Source organism: Chionomys nivalis, chromosome 3 (assembly GCF_950005125.1).
Source record: "Chionomys nivalis chromosome 3, mChiNiv1.1, whole genome shotgun sequence".
Classification (NCBI taxonomy): domain Eukaryota; kingdom Metazoa; phylum Chordata; class Mammalia; order Rodentia; family Cricetidae; genus Chionomys; species Chionomys nivalis.
The window spans coordinates 99,733,654-99,750,649 of NC_080088.1; the positions used below are offsets into that span (position 1 = coordinate 99,733,654).

Here is a 16,996-nt window from a genome sequence, read left to right on the forward strand (position 1 = left end):
GTCAATATTTCCCTTGCAGATTCTTTGTGGGGGTGGGATGATGGCAGATCCCCAGACCTTCCGTCACCTATGGGAAGATGGGCAGGGGGATGTGTTGCTCTCTGTTGGCTGCTCCCACAGCCCCTTGTTGTAGTCTACTGGTTTTGTTATGTGTGCATGCATGTGTGTGTAGTTGCACATACGTGTGTGTGCGTGTTGAGGCCAGGGGACAACTTCAGGTATCATTTTTAGACATCATGCACCTTTTGTTGCGTGCTGTTGCTGAGACTGTCTCAGGTAGCCGGGGCCAGTGTTGAAATTGCGAGAGTGACCTTGAACTTTTGGCCCTCCTTCCTGTACTCCTGAGTGCTGGGATTCCAGGTATGCACCACCATATCCAGTATTATGTGGTACTCGAGATGGAACCCAGGGTCCCATAAAATGTTCTATCCCAGCTGAGTACACAGAGAGGCCCTGTCTTAGACTCCTATTGCTACAATGAAACACCATGACCAGAACCAGCCTGGAAAAGGAAGGGTTTGTTTCAGCGATGGCATCTACACTCCATGGCGAAAGGACAGGACAGGAGCTCGAGGCAGGCACCTGGAGGCAGGAACCGAAGCAGTGGCAATGGAGGAACGCTGCTTATTGGTTTGCTCTTGTGACTTGCCTGGCTTGCTTTCTTAGAGCATCCAGAAGCAGCCACCAAGGTGTGATACTGCCCACAGCGAAGTGCCCCACATCAATCATCAATCAAGAAGATGCACCACAGTCTTGCCCATAGGCCAGTTAGTAGGGGCATTTTCTCAACTGAGGCTCCCTCTTCCCAAATGACTCCAGATTGTGTCAGGTAGACACCACAGAACTAGCCAACATAGCCAACTTACTGACCAGCCCCGCTCCTGTGTCCTGATCTCTTTTTTGGAGACATTGTCTTCTACTGACTTGGAACACACTGAGTAGGTTAGTGGGGCTGGCTAATGGGCCTCAGGGCCCATCTGTTTCTATGTTTCCATGTTGGGTTTACAAGTACAAGCTACCATTCCTGGCTATTTTGCATTAGTTCTGGGCATCAGAATTGGATCTGTATGTTTGTAAGACAGGCGCTTTACCAACTGAGCTAAGACTTTTTAATTATGTGCAGTGGTGTATCTGTCTGTCTGTCTGCCTCCATCACATGTGCGTGCCGGTCAGAGGACAGCTCTCAGGATTTGATTGTCCCAGCCATCATTTAGGTACCATGGATTGAACTCAGGTTATCAGGCTTGGTGTTAAGTGCCTGTACCTGGTGAGCTGTCATCACTAGCTTGTCTTTTTTTGTGTGTTTTTGTTGTTGTTTTGGGGTATGTGAGTGCCTTGTTTGTTTATTTGTTTGTTTGTTTGAAGACAGGGTTTCTCTGTGTAGCCCTGGCTGTCCTCAAACTCAGAGATCCGCCTGCCTCTGCCTCCGCCTACCGAGTGTGTGAATGATCTACATTTATTTTGTGTCTGTGTCTGCTGAACTGTGCCGTGACACATATATTTATACTCAGAGGACAGACTTCAGCAGTTGATTCCCTCCTTCTGCTGTATGAGTTCCAGTGATTGAATTCATATTTGAGCTTGGTAGTAAAGCACCTTTACCCACCGAACCATACTCCTCCCCTCTTTTGGATTTTTTTTAGAGACAAGGCTCTTATTTCATAGCCTACATTAGCCTAAAATCACTACTTAGGCCAAGCTGCCTCAGCCCATACTGTGATTGTATGCTTGACCAATTTACTTTCCTTCTTTCCTCCCTTTCCTTTCCTTTCATTTCATTCTTTTGAGGGTGGGGGTGTTTCGAGACAGGGCTTCTATGTGTTTGCCCTGGCTGTCCTGGAGCTTACTCTGTAGACCAGGCTGTCCTTACACTCAGAGATCCGCCTGCTTCTGCCTTGAAAGTGCTGGGATTAAAGGCGTGTTCCGCCACCACCATCACCCCGGGCTTTCTTTCTTATTTATGTGTTCATTTTGAGATGGGGTCTGATTTTACCTAGGCTGCCTTTGAACTCTTACGTAGCCCAGGATGACCTTGAACTTCTGATCCTCCTGCCTTTACCTCCTGAGTGCTTCATGACAGGTGCATGCCACCCTGCCCAGTTTATTCAATGCTGGGGGTGGAATTCAGGGCTCTGAGTGTGCCAGGCAAACATTCCCAGCTGAGTCACATCCTGGCACTTTTATCTGTTTTTTTTTTTTTTTTTAGACATAGTCCAGGCTGGCTTTGAACTCATAGCAATCCTCCTGCCTCCATCTCTGCAAGGCTCAGATTCCCAGGTGTGCACCACCTTCTGGCTTTCCTGCTTTGTTTGCCTGTTTTATGTCCTCTGCTTAACAGGTCTTTTTCATTCTGGAGAGGTAAACTCTGTAGGAGATGATCCAAAAGCTGAGTTTTGTAAAAATATTTGGGAATTTGTCCCCAGAAGAGAGCACCTCACTCAGTAAAGCCTAAGACATAACGTGGTAGGCATAAGGTCCTCTATCCTGGAGGATGACTTTCTGTCCAAGGACCACAGCAACCAATGCCTGAAGGGCACGTATATGCAGACATGCAGCAGTGGATGTTTACATGTAGACACACAGCAGTGGGTGCAGGCATGCAGCAGTGCGTGCTTGCATGCAGACATGCAGCAGTGGTTGTTTACATGTAGACACGCAGCAGTGGTGCTTACATGCAAACATACAGTAGTGGTGCTTACATGCAGACATAGTGGTATTTACATGCAAACATGCAGCAGTGAGTGGGTACTTACATGCAGACATGCAGCAGTGGGTGCTTGCATGCAGATATGCAGCAGTGGGTGTTTACATGTAGACACGCAGCAGTGGTGCTTACTTACATGCAGACATGCAGCGCTAGGTGTTTACATGCAGACATGCAGCAGTGGGTGGTTACATGTAGACACGCAGCGGTGGTACTTACATGCAGACATACAGCAGTGGTACTTACATGCAGATGTACAGCAGCGTGTACTTACATGCAATCATGCAGCAGTGGTGCTTATGCAGACACACAGTAGTGGGTACTTAAACATGCAGATACATGCAGCAGTGGGTATTTACATGCAGACATGCAGCAGTGGTGCTTGCATGCAGATATATGAGGGGGTCCCTGCAGGCATTAGACAGGGAAGCAAACCGAATGAAGAGACGAGAATGAAAACCCAGTGCAGACTGACTTTGTCCACCTGTATCAGACTTCGGGGGGCTCTAATGCCAGGCAGTTCCTTGTCAGCAAATTTAAAACCCAGTACAGTTGGGGGGAAATTTTCCAGGCAACAATCAGTCCAGTTCCAGGTACACATACATCTGAAGGTGTGACTACATTGAGATTCTTTTACAAAGTCCATGTGACCGTGAGGGAGGGAGGGAGGGCTCAGTAGCTAAAAAAAAGTCAGCAGACCATAAAGTACATGTGACATCTACCCCAAGGATGGGTAATGGTCTAGGGAGGGAAGAATCTAGAATAATCTTTCTGAGGAATTTGGGTAAGGTCTGCCTCCACAGATAGCTAAAAAGTCACCAAGTCATGAACAAAATCCACTCCCTGCCCTCTGGACGGGAAAACAGTTATTTTATCTCCTCCATTGAGAAGTGGGCCTTATGTGTTTAACATTCTTGGCTTCCCTAGTGATCTGTGGGCACAAGGACCTTTGTGCTCCCGACAGATGCATACAGTAGTGTGCACTTGTGTGCACGTGCATGTAGCTGTGGGCATTTGTGTGCAAGATCATACTATTGTGGACCCTTGTGTGCAAGTGCATGTAGCTGTGGGCATTTGTGTGCAAGATCATACTATTGTGGACCCTCGCGTGCAAACGTGCACAGCTGTGAGAACTTGAATGCAGCTGCATGCAGCTGTTGGCGTTAGTGTCCAAGAGTCCACAGTGCTGGGCGAGGAAGCAAACATGGCTTAGAGGAGGCTGAGTCCTCGGGCTAGAGAAGTCAGGTGGCTTCCTGTGATGATGCCCTTGCTGGGCTGTCTGGGACTGGTAGCCCAGGCCTTCTGTGTAGGGTGGCCTAGTTGGCTGTCTACACAGAAGTCTCCCGACAATCGGGTGAACCCCCTGGGCTGTAGGGAGTGGAAACTGGAGACGCTTTGGCTCTGTGCAAGAGAATGGGACCTGGGTAAGCTCTGGCATCTGCTTGACCGTAGTGCCAACCCAGCCCCTGATGCTGTCTTTCTGGCTATGGTATATGCTTGTGATAGGCCAGTGATGGGGCAGAAGGGGAGAAAGAGGGAGAGAGAGAGGGAGGAGTAGCTGGGTGGTGGCTACACCTTTAATCCCAGCAGTCAGGAGGCAGAGGCTGAGGAATCTCTGAAAATTTGAGGCCAACCTGGTCTACAAAGAGAGTTCCAGGACAGCAAGGGCTGTTACAGAGAGAAACCCTGTCTTGGAAAAAAAAATGCAGCGAGACCGGGCTTGGAGGTCTCTTACACTTGTAATTCCAGCATTTTGAGACTGAGACAAAGGGATTTAAGGGTTGCAGACCTGCCTGGGGTGTAAAGAGAGACCCTGTCAAAAACTAAAGGAGTTGAGAATGTGGCTCTGTTGGTAGAGTGCTTGCCTAGCATGTGTGAAGCCCTGGGTTCCATCCCCAGCGACATATAAGCCAGACATAGTGGTTTACACCTGTATCCCAGCACTTGGGAGATGAGGCAGGAGGATCGTGAATTCAAAGAGACCCCCATCTCCGGGGGGAAAAAGTCCAACATTGCATGGTCCTGAGCTCACATGAACTCCAAAAAGTGATTGCCCAGACACTGAAGGCAGGGAGGGGGCTCCCCAGATAGCAGGCGGGGGTGAGGAAGAAATGATTTGACAGCTGCCGAGATTTCAAGGGATTATTTAATATGACAATGAGCTAATTGTGACTTCACAGTGTAGAGCTGGCTGCCAACACTGTCACCAGACACCGGGCCCGTCAACAAGAAAACAGTGAGCTACTCTTGAAGTAGCCTGGACTTTTCTGCCCAGCTCTGATGTGGCCAGTGAGTGGCTGGAGGGCAGCTCAGAGCTACAAGGACACCACTCTGAGCAGAACAGGAAAAGCCCAGAGCAAGGGCCAGCTTGGCCCAAGAAACTAAGCAATAGTTAGTGCTTGGCAGGCTAGTGCACCTGGCGTATAACCCAACCCTTGGGAGGCTGAGGCAGGAAGATTGCTGTGTATTTGATGCCAATCTGGGGACTGTAATAAGACCCTGTCTCAAGTAGATGCAGGGCAGCAGGAAGGTAAATGGCTCAGATGGTTAAAAAAGAAAAAAAAGGCTCTTGCAGTCAAGCCTTATGCACTGAGTTTGATCCCTGGCGCCCACCCGAAGGAAGGAGAGAACTGACTTCTGCAAGTTGTCCTTTGACCTTCACACTCAGGCACTTAGGCAGTGCTTCCCAATAAATAATTAGTGAGCTTTTTTAAATGTTGAAACAAAAAGGATCCTGGGTAGGGTGGTGGTGGTGCCTTCTTTTAATCCCAGCACTTGGGAGGCAGAAGCAGGTGGATCTCTGTGAGTTTGAGGCCAGCCTGATCTATAAGAGCTAGTTCCAGGACTGGCTCCAAAGCCACAGAGAAACCCTGTCTCAAAAAACAAAACAAAACAAACAAACAAACAAACAAACAAAGACCCTGGTCAAGGTGGCCCTGCTCTTTAATGCCAGTATTTGGGAAGCAGAAGTAGGCAGGCCTTGGAATTGGAGGCCAGCCTGGTCTACATAGTGAGTTCTGAGTCAGCCAGGGCTAAATAGTGATAATCTGTCTGAAAGGGTTAGAGAGAGAGAGAGAGAGAGAGAGAGAGAGAGAGAGAGATAACACCATTGTTTCTGTTGCAACACAGCCAAGGCAGCATTAAATGGGAGGGGATGGGATCCTGTGACTTGTCTCTCATACTCATCCTTGTTCTTGTCCTTCTAGCGGAAGCCCTGGGCCTGGACCACATGGTCCCTGTCCCCTATAGGAAGATTGCCTGTGACCCCGAGGCTGTGGAAATTGTGGGCATCCCGGACAAGATCCCCTTCAAGCGGCCCTGTACTTACGGGGTGCCCAAGCTAAAGCGGATTCTGGAGGAGCGGCACAGCATTCACTTCATCATCAAGAGGTGTGCGCTGGCTGGGTTCTGGGAAAGAAGGCCTGCCTAGAACTGCCCTCTGAGGGGCTGGGGCATGGCTCAGTGGTAGAGCACCTGCCTAGAACTGTCCTCTGAGGGGCAGGGGCATGGCTCAGTGGTAGAGCACCTGCCTAGAACTGCCGTCTGAGAGGCTGGGGCATGGCTCAGTGGTAGAGCACCTGCCTAGAATCCCCCAGTGAGGGGCTGGGGTGTTGCTTAGTGGGAGAGCACCTGCCTAGAATCCCCCAGTGAGGGGCTGTGGCGTGACTCAGTAGCAGAGCCCCTGCCTAGAATCCCCCGGTGAGGGGCTGGGTGTGGCTCGATGGTAGAGCCCGTGCCTCACGTGTCAGACTTGGGATTTTTCTGCCCTCAGAGCCACAAAAACAAAAAGAGCAGATGGTTCTAGAACTTAGAACTGTGCTTTGGGACCCAAGTCCGTCAAGTGTGCCTAGTAACCCAAAGATGCTATGAGGGCATCTGGCTTTTTTCCTCAGCCTCCACATCTCCAAAAGTGAAGTGAAACCCCTTTAGCCTGGCCCTGCCTCCCCTAACTATGTACTTCGTAAATAATGGTCCCCTTGTTAATTCTTCAGCTGCTGGGTCAGTGGGTGGGACTGAGAAGGGAAGCTGGGCCCCCAGACAGGAAGCCAGTTCCCTCTGGCCTTGGTCTCTGTGGTTGCTTCAGGCCTTGTGTTTCCCAGATGTTTGTGAGCTCTCTGAGCTCCACGAACAGCAGGGAAGCAAGCCCCAGTCTCTTAGAAGAACAGGAAGTCATGCTTAGACTTCACGCCCTTAACCTAGACACCCGACTCAGTCTGCCCTTATTGGCTTTTTTGTTTTGTTTTGTTTTGTTGAACTATTTTTTTTTTTTTTTCAGGCAAGGTCTCACTATGTGCCTTTGGCTGATCTGGAACTCACTATGTAGACCAGGCTGGCCTCAAACTCACAGAGATCTGCCTGTCTCTGCCTTCTGAGTACTGGGATTAAAAGTGTGTACCAGTATATCTGGCTAGGTTTTTTGTTTGTTTCTTGTGTTTGTAAATTTTGCTGTTTGTGTGTTTGAAGACAGGGTCTCATGTACTGTGAGAACATTAGTTTAGACAGATTGTCCAAAATACTCAGTTTTGCGATAGTTCCCCACAGACGCTCTAACCATTGTCAGGCCCCGGTTACACGCCCAGCCTCCTGTCCTAGGCTCATACTGGTGCTGTGATAACCACGTGACTGGCAGCAGCTCTGGGGAGGAAATGGGGTTGATTTCCCGTCCAGGTCCCAGTTCACCATTGAGGGAAGCCAGGGCAGGAACTCGAGCAGGAACCGCAGAGGCACAGAGCTCGTTGGCTCAGTCTCTGGCTTGCTAACCCTGCTCATGCTTCCTATTGGCTGAGTCCTCCTGTATCGATTTACACGATTTCTCAGAGACATGTCCACAGGCTGATCTGATGCGGGCAGTGCCTCAGGTGACGCTAGTTTGTGTCACCTGGACAGTTGAGACCTAGCCAGCCCCGAACTCCTGGACACCTTTCCCTTTGGCAAATCTTTCCCTTGTACAGTCATATCGATAGTAACTGTTGTTGCTAGTCTTTTTGAGACAAGGTCATAATATATAGCCCATGGCCTTGACCTAAAGATCCTCCTGCCTCAGCCTCCCAAGTATTGGGTTTACAGGCATTCTTGGCCTGGGCTTCAATTGCTTTATCTGTGTGTCTTGGTCCTTGAACCATCCCTGGGCCCCAGCTTCTTCCCCTCTAATTGGTCCATCCGTGATCTGACCCTGCCACAAACACAAGAGCTCTCTAGGTCCCATGAGTTGTGTATGAGCATGTCAATTCGAGGACCTTGCTTTAGCCATCTACATAACACCCTAGTTTCTGCCCTTGCTCGGGGCCCCTACTTTCTGAGAACACCCCTGAAGGAGCCCTCAGGTCGCCTTTCATGGCTGTGATCTGTTGTTTGCTCCAAGTTGCTTTTTGCCAAGCCTGGCACTTTAGGAGACGCAGGTAAAACAGGCCTTAATGAGCGGGTCTAGGGGTGGTGGTGTGGTTTAGGGGGTCAAGTGCTTGCCCGGCATTCACGAAGCCCTGGCTTCCATACCAAGGGCTCCAAAACCTGACATGGTGTTTACAGGCCTGTAATTCTAACACGTAAGAGGCAAAAGGATCAGGAAGGAACTCAAGGTCATCCTTGGCTGCTTAGGGAGTGTGAAGTCAGCCTGGGCTACCGGAGAGCCTGTCTTCAAAGCAAAACACAACAACAACAATACAGTCTTTCAGGCCACAGTGACAGTGGGACGGGAGTCTGAGTTGTCCAGTTTCCCCCTGTATTCGTTGCTTTTCCTTGTTGCTCTAACAAAACACCCAACAAAAGCAACTTAAGGGAGGAAAGCGGTTTCTTGGGCTCACAGTGTAAGGGTGCACAGTCCATCCGGGTGGGAAGGTGGGTAGCAGAAGCATGAGGCGGCTGGTCACAGTGTGTCCTCGGCCAGGAAGCGAAGAGATGAACGCTGACCCCAGGTGTCTTTCTTCTTTTGATTGACTCCAGGTCCCCAGCTTATGGGATGGAGCCACCCATATTTGGGGCGTTGGGGCTTCTCTTCAATTAGCCCAATCTAAAAAATCCCTCACAGACATGCCCTGAGATTTGTTTCTATGGTGACTCTAAGTCTCATCAGGTTGGTGAGATTAACCATCACTTCCCAACGCTTACCCACATGTGTGGCCAACCCTGTGGCCTCTCCGTGACTCTCAGAGCCACCCTGGCAAGATGGGTGGCCATCTCTGGAAGGGACCAGCCTGCACCAATCCCATCCTCTCTTTTCTCTTTCCAGGATGTTTGATGAGCGCATTTTCACAGGTAAGCAAATGGGTACCGTTGGGTGGTCTGTTCTAGAGCTGCTGCCTCCTTGAATTGTCTCTGTCATCTTGAATCCTCTTCTGCATCTTGGGATTGTATGTGGTCTCTGGGCTCCCAGTGGCTGACAGACTGGAACCCTGTATGGTTTAGAGTCTCCTTGGAGGAAATAGTAATACCATTTGCTAAACATATAGCTAGGTTCCCTTCGGAACTACCTTGGTTTTTGTTTGGAGTGTGGGCGCGTGCGTTCATATGTATGGGGGGGGGTGCATGCGTGCATGTGTGCGTGTGCGTGTGTGTGTGTCCGTGTGGAGACCAGAAGTCAACATGGTCCTTGAGCCATCTATAGTCTTCCGTAGTCACTCTCTGTCTCACTGCTTTTGGAGACAGCTTGCTCACTGATGTATCATCGCCTCCCTTATCTGGGTTGTGGGCACACGGCCCTGTGCCTGGCTTTTTCTATGGGTCTTGGGTCTTCAAGTTCAGGGTTTCATGCCTGCATGGCAGTCACTTCACCTGTAGATCAGTCTTCCCAGCTCCCGAGATACCTTGTTTTATTCTTTTTATCTTCTTTTATTTAATTCCCCCCCATTATTTAATCCCTTTTTTAGTGTCTCGCTATACAGCCCAGCCTGGCCTCAAATTCTCATAACCCAGGCTAGCCTTAAATTCAGGATCTTTCTGCCTCTGTCTCTTGAATCCTGAGATTGCGGGCATATGCTGCCATTCTGCAGACATGGGTATGATCCCACTCCCATATGTAGATAGAGCAACTAAACACTAGAGAAGCTGTGGCATTTCCCTTAGATGCAGTGGCCCCCAAACCCCAGCTACCGAAAGCTACACAGATCCGTGGGGCGTGATGGACCTGAGACCCATTAACGGCTTTGTAACCTCAAGCATTGTCCGTGGGCCTCAGTTTCCCCATCTGTGACATGGAGAAGATAAGAAGAGTTAGCTGGCCAGGCGGTGGTAGCACAGGCCTTTAATCCTAGCACCTGAGGCAGAGGCAGGTGGATCTCTGTGAGTTTAAGACCAGCGTGGTCTACATAGAGTTGCAGGAGAGCCAGAGCCATACAGAGAAACCCTATCTCTGTATGAAAGAAAGGGTGGAGCGGGGGCGGGGGGGGTAGCTGCCTTCTAATTTCTGGTTTTATTAAAGGAGAAAATGATCCCGTGGGACAAATGGGTAGGAGTGGAGGCTGTGGCCTTTCTCCTGAGGTACTTACATTAGGATCTCCTAGTAGAGTGTGGGGAGAACTTTCCAGAATGACAGCAGGATGTAGACAGATGCCTTCCTGGCTGTTTCAGACACAGTCCCCAAAGAAGAGACCAGAGGCAGCCTTCCCCCTCCCTAGAGTGTCTCTCGGGATGTCTTATAGAAGCCACTGCCCGAGTGTCTCCCACCAGCAGGAAAGACCCTAGCTTTGGGAGTTCTCAAGATAGGGCCATAGTCCAAGCAGACTTCAAACTCACAGCAGTCCCCCGACCTCAGGCTCCCGAATATTGAGGTTGCAGGTGTGCACCACCACGTCTGGCTGAGGAGCTGCCATCTTAAGCTCAACTCTTCCCGCAGGGAACAAGTTTACCAAAGACCCCGTGAAGCTGGAGCCAGCCAGCCCACCAGAAGACACTTCTACAGAGGTCTGTAGGGACACTATGCTGGACCTGGCTGGGACTGCTTGGTAAGGTCCCTCCTCTGCTCTGGGTTAGGCTTATGTTCTGCGCAGTCTAGGAAGGGGTGAGGCCTGACTGGTTCCCATCCCCCCACTTGGACACATGGTTTTCACACCAAGGATATTCTAGTCCCGTGAGAGACAAAGTGGGGCAAGAGAACAAGGAGGATTAAATATTTCAGGTGTCAGTTATCTCAGGGACCTTCCTTGGTTACCCACACTGTTTATCTCTATGTTCAGCTGACATCCGAGTCACTGTCCCTCACTCCAAAACCAGGTTGTAGAACCAAGGGGAACAAGAACTGGTCATTCGGGCTACAGGTGTCATTCAGCAGTAGAGCACTACCTAGAATCCCCCAGTAAGGGGTGTGGGCGTGGCTCAGTGGTAGAGCATCTGCCTAGAATCCCCCAGTGAGGGACTGGGGTGTGGCTCAGTGGTAGAGCCCCTGCCTAGAATCCCCCAGTGAGGGGCTGGGGTGTGGCTCAGTGGTAGAGCCCCTGCCTAGAATCCCCCAGTGAGGGACTGGGGTGTGGCTCAATGATAGAGCACCTGCCTAGAATCCCCCAGTGAGGGGCTGGGGTATGGCTCAGTGGTAGAGCACCTGCCTAGAATCCCCCAGTGAGGGACTGGGGTGTGACTCAGTGGTAGAGCCCCTGCCTAGAATCCCCCAGTGAGGGGTGTGGGCGTGGCTCAGTGGTAGAGCCCCTGCCTAGAATCCCCAGTGAGGAGCTGGGGTGTGGCTCAGTGGTAGAGCCCCTGCCTAGAATCTCCCAGCGAGGGGGTGTAGACTTGGCTCTGTGACAGAGCACCCTCCTACTGTGCACAAAACCATGGATTCAATCTCCATGCTTGCTTTTAAAAAGCAAAAAGATGACATCAGTCATTTATTTTAGCATTCCCATGTTCCAGATCTTACTCACAGACATCCTACAGTCCTAGCCGCCTCTGCCCCCTCCCTGCCCCCAGCACCATTCAGTTACTCTGCTGAGCATGGAGACTCCTAAACTGGCCAGCTCAGGCCATGTGCTGCGGAACATGTGCTGGCCAGGAAGATGGAGACAAGAGTGAGAACGTGGCCCTGGGAAGCTGGGACCTGATACTAACGTAGGGCAGTTAGCCCCATTCTGTGAGAGCATGGGGTCCAGGATGTGTGGTGTTTTTATTTTCTTGTTAATATTTTATTTTATTTTATTGAGACAAATCCTCACTGTGTATATCTCTGGCCATCCTGGAACTCCCTGTATACCAGGCTGTGGGTCATAAAGATCCAGATGCCTCTGCCTCCCTACGCTGGGACTAAAGCCATGCTCCATCACACCTGGTCTTGAGTTTATTTTTATTTTTGTGTGTTTTATTTTTTCGAGACCAAATTTCTCTGTGTAGCCTTGGCTATCCTGGTACTCACTTTGTAGACCAGGCTGCCCTCGACCTCACAGAGATCCACCTGCCTCTGCCTCCCAAGTGCTGGTGTTAAAGGCGTGTGCCTGGTTTATGATTATTTTTATTTTATGTGTATATATGTGTGCCTGAATGTATCTATATGCACCGTGTGTGTGCAGATGCCTGTGGGTCCCCAAAGAGGGCACTGGGTACACGAGAGCTAGAGTTATAGATGATTGTGAGCCCCCCCCCCCATGTGGATACCGGGAACTGAGGTTCCTTTGCAAGAACAGCAGGCCATCTTAAGTACCTAGCCAACTCTCCAGCCCCTTCGTTTGGTTTTCTCAGACAAACTTTATATAATAGAGTCTTTTTTTTTTTTTTTTTAAATACATTTATTTATTTATTATGTATACAATATTCTGTCTGTGTGTATGCCTGCAGGCCAGAAGAGGGCACCAGACCCCATTACAGATGGTTGTTAGCCACCATGTGGTTGCTGGGAATTGAACTCAGAACCTTTGGAAGAGCAGGCAACGCTCTTAACCTCTGAGCCATCTCTCCAGCCCCCTATATAATAGAGTCTTAAGCTCCCAACAATCCTGTGTTTCTCTCAAGTACTGAGGTCACAGATGAGCTCTGTAACACTCATGATTGGGGGGTGGGGTGGGTATTTCTGAATGGTGGGCAGAGCTGCGCTGGGCAGAGGGCTCAGGACAAGGTCACCACTGGGTCATTTCCCCATCTTTCTTTCTCAGGTCAGACAAGAGCAGTGTCTCTGAAGACTGTGGGCCAGGTGAGCAGCAGCGTCTCCCTTGCGTATGATAGTTATGGCTGTAGAACTGGGAGGGTGGCTGCCAGGCTCCTGCTGACAGCCAGGCGGAGACCTGCCCGGGCTGTGAACCCTCAGTACTTGGGATTGTCCTCTTCCCATGGCCATCCCCAAAGCCTCACAAGGCAAGCAGCAGAGCATGCTGGGAACTCTCTGGGGAGCGGAGAGGAGTAGAAGCTGAGTCCTGGCATCGCCACTGTCTCTTTGTACCTGTGGACAAGTAACTCCATTTTCAACCCCATGGACCTGTAAGCTCTTTAAATTAGAGGTGCCAGGTTTGACCTGAGTTTCTCCAAGGACCAGCGTGGTCCTTCCTGATCCGGGCAGGAAGGAGCCAAGGGTCCAAAATGACTTTTCCTAGTTCATTGTCAATTCACAGCTGTGGGAATGTTCTGGAGAGACTTGCCTTTGTATGGGCGTGCTCATGCCCCTACCTGATGGGATCCTGCTTGTTCTCTTTGCAGGAACCTCAGGAGAGCTAGGAATTTTGAGGCCCATCAAAATTGAGCCTGAGGAGCTGGACATCATTCAGGTTACTGTTCCAGGTAAGAGACATACATCAAAGGACTCTCGGTGCTCCTGTTCCTGTGCGGACATGTTGGCAGAGGCTGTGCCGCTCTGCTCCCGGCGCCTACTCCATCAGGCAATTGCAGCTGGGTTAACTTCCCCCCCAACCCCAGTGTTTGAGATATAGCCTGGGGACTTTTATGCGCTGAGCAAGTGCTCTACCACTGAGCCACACCCCAACCCCTCTCTGGGGGATTCTAGGCAGGTACTCTACCACTGAGCCACGCCCCAGCCCCTCACTGGGGATTCTAGGCAGGTGCTCTACTACTGAGCCATAGCCCCTTTATTACTTTTTATTTTGAAACAAGATTTCTGTGTTGCCTGGGCCAGCCCCGAACCCACTCAGTAGCCCAGGGAGGCCTTAAGCTCTCAGTCCTGCTGCTTCACCTTCCTGAGATCTGAAGTCATCAGGTCACAGGCTGTACCACATCTGGCTGTATGGGTTTCTTTAGCATCTTGTTCTGTAGACCTTGGGGCCTCCGAGGGACTGCCATGGGCAGGACAAGTAAAAGATGCTAAAGATGCTCTCACCATTTGCTGTTTCCTTTAGACCCTTCACCAACTTCTGAGGAGATGGCCGACTCACTACCTGGGCATCTGCCCTCGGAGGATTCCGGTTATGGGATGGAAATACCGGCTGGTAAGAGGTGGGCTGGGGCTGGCCATGCTGGGGACCTACCACCCTGGGGAGCTACAGGGAGGGACAAGTTTTTCTTGAAATCAGGTACCTTTGGTAGAGAAGGCTCAGCACACCAGCAGTACGCTGTATGTGGGACCATCGTGTCTGCAACTTGGGGTGTGTTTTGGATTTTGAAATATTTGTACTTGAAAAGATGCTTTCAGGGGTGGGACCTTAGTATGGTGGCAGTTCTTTTGTTGGGGTTGAAACCTAGAGGCGGAAGCTAGCTTCACACGTTCGAGGGCTTGGGTTCCATGCGTAGCCCTGCAGGGGTGAAAAATTCTAAAGGTAAAAATAATTCCCCCCAAAAAGCCAGATGTGGTGGGGTGTTAGCACTCGAGGGAATAGTGGCAGGAGGATCAGAAGTCCAAGGTCATCCTTGGCTGTATAGGAAGTTCTAGGCCACCCTAGGCTCCATGAGACCAAAAATGGGGGCTAGGGACAGCTCGGCAGGTAAAGGCACTTGTTGTGTAGGTCTGATGACCTGCGTTAGATGCCTGGGACTCACAGGGTGTAATGAGAGAATGGACACCTTCTAGTTGTTCTGTGACCTCCATGTGTCTGCTGTGGGTGGCATGCATGTGCCCTCCTCACACACACACAAACAGCTACATACATACAAGCATGCATGCATACATACATACATAAAATAGCCGGACAGTGGTGTCACACGCCTTTAATCCCAGCTCTTAGGAGATAGAGGCAGACGGATCTCTGTGAGTTTGAGGCCAACTTGGTCTACAAAGTGAGTCCCACGGCAGCTATACCTGTTACACAGAGAAACCCTGTCTTCAAAAAAAAAAAAGTAAATAATAAATAAATGCTTTGCTTCTTCAGAGCACAAATGAGGGCTGGAGTTACAGACAGTTGTGAGCTACCTGATCTGGGTGCTGGGAACTGAACTCAGGTCCTCTATCAGAGCAGGTCCTCTTAACCATCTCCCCAGCCGTCTCCCCAGCCCCAGGAGAGTCCTTTCTGTTTTCCTTGTGTCTTATACAGATAACCTAAAGGTGTGCTCTGTTTCAAGCCTAAGACCTCACACGTCCCAGGCAAGCACTCTCGAACTGAGCTGCGTCCCCAGCCCTACGTGTACGTGTTTTTCTTCCTTTTTATATTCTGAGATCTAAGCTGTGCAGCCAATCCTGAACTGGCTGTGTAGCCCAGGCTTGCCTCAAACTCCCACGTTGCTGGGATGACAGGTGTTCTTGTTTCATTTCTTTTTTTATTTTTTTTTAATATTTATTCATTTATTATGTATACAATATTCTGTCTGTGTGTATGCCTGCAGGCCAGAAGAGGGCACCAGACCTCATGACAGATGGTTGTGAGCCACCATGTGGTTGCCGGGAATTGAACTCAGGACCTTTGGAAGATCAGGCAATGCTCTTAACTGCTGAGCCATCTCTCCAGCCCTCTTGTTTCATTTCTTTTGTGTGATCACGGATAGTGACAAAGCCAACATAAGGGTTTAGATGACTCCCAGTTCCCAGCTACAATCTACAGTCCAAAACTGGGGGAAAGTCAAGATGGTGAAACTTGAAGCCACATCAGTTACATCCACAGTCAAGAACCGAGAGAACAGATGCATCCACACTCCCTACTTGTTCTGCTTTCTCTGTTTTACAATTCAGGACCTAGGCCTACGAGTGGGACCACTCTCTTTTAGTCTGGGTCTTCCTATACCATTAATTAAATACAATCCTCCAAAGAGATGCCCACGGGCCAGTCTGATTTAGACAACCTGTTATTGAGACAGTTTTCCCAGGAGGTTCAAAATACCAAAAAATGGAGGCTGGAGAGATGGCTCGGTGCTAAAAGCACTTTTTCAACAATTAAATCTAACCATCACCCGCTGGTGTGTATCTACATGGATTTTGAGACAACTTCTTGCTACGTGGCCCAGGCTATAATCCACAGTCCTCCTGTCTCAGCCTCCCTGTGCTGGAATTATACCACAATGCACAGCCTTTTTAACGTGTGTGTGTGTGTGTGTGTGTGTGTGTGTGTGTGTGCACGTACACGCATGTCTTTGCTTTATGGACATTTTGTAAATGTATTTTTTTGGTGCTGGGAATGGAACTCAGGGCCCAGTGTGTACCAGGAAAGTGTGATATGCTGAGCTGTGCCCCAGGTCTTGGTGTCTTTTTGAGACATGTCTTCCTGTGTCTCTCAGACTGGCCTCAAACTCCCAAGCCTCCACCCTCAGACTCTGCATTGCTAAGATCACAGGTGCCAGCCTCCCTACACTGGTTTGTTGATCTCTGATGTCATACTTTCCTAATCTTCCACGTCCTCCTTAGTGTCTAGAATAGAATGGCTGGAGCTGGTCCCTGGACAGGGTCCATATATCATGATTGTCGCTTTGTATTTGAATGGTATGGGTTGTCCCGATCCCATCTGGGGGTTTTGTACTCTGTCTCAGAGTTGAGATTGCCTAGCCTGGTTTTCATTCCTCTAGTTGATGTCATATGTCATAGTAGATGTCATACCTATAATACCTTCCTGTTCTTCTACATCCTCCTCAGTGTCTAGTATAGAATGGCTGGGGCCGGTCCCTGGACGGGGTCCATATATCATGATTGTCACTTTGTGTTTGAATGGCATGGGTTGTCCCAATCTTATCTAGGGGTGTTCTACTTTGCCCAAGAGTTGAAGCTGTCTATCCTGGTTTTCCTTCCTCTAGTTGACCTCCCTGGGCAGTATGGGGTCCAGGAGATGATGAACATGCCTGGTGCTGTTGTCATTGTTTGATTCATTGGTTTGATTTTTGTTTTTTGAGACAGGGTTTCTCTGTCTAACTCGCTCTGTAGACCAGGCTGGTCTCAAACTCACTGAGATCCTCCTGTCTCTGCCTCCTGAGTGTAGGATTAAAGGTGTGCAATACCGCCACCTAGCATGAACGTGG

The 16,996-nt window shown here is 49.8% G+C and overlaps 1 protein-coding gene across 9 annotated transcripts in view; it reads left to right on the plus strand.

Moving 5' to 3' along the window:
- Positions 1-16,996, plus strand: part of Gtf2ird1 (GTF2I repeat domain containing 1) — a 93,818-nt gene that overhangs the window by 52,525 nt on the left and 24,297 nt on the right. For 5 of the 9 annotated variants that reach the window (XM_057764947.1, XM_057764940.1, XM_057764941.1 and 2 more), the window contains exons 9-15: positions 5,911-6,094; positions 8,931-8,956; positions 10,533-10,641; positions 12,772-12,809; positions 13,310-13,390; positions 13,963-14,052; positions 15,091-15,180. In XM_057764947.1, coding sequence (XP_057620930.1) covers positions 5,911-6,094; positions 8,931-8,956; positions 10,533-10,641; positions 12,772-12,809; positions 13,310-13,390; positions 13,963-14,052; positions 15,091-15,180 — 618 coding nt within the window. The remainder of the gene's footprint in view (positions 1-5,910; positions 6,095-8,930; positions 8,957-10,532; positions 10,642-12,771; positions 12,810-13,309; positions 13,391-13,962; positions 14,053-15,090; positions 15,181-16,996) is intronic. The other 4 variants (XM_057764945.1, XM_057764948.1, XM_057764946.1 and 1 more) reach the window with 1 other exon arrangement.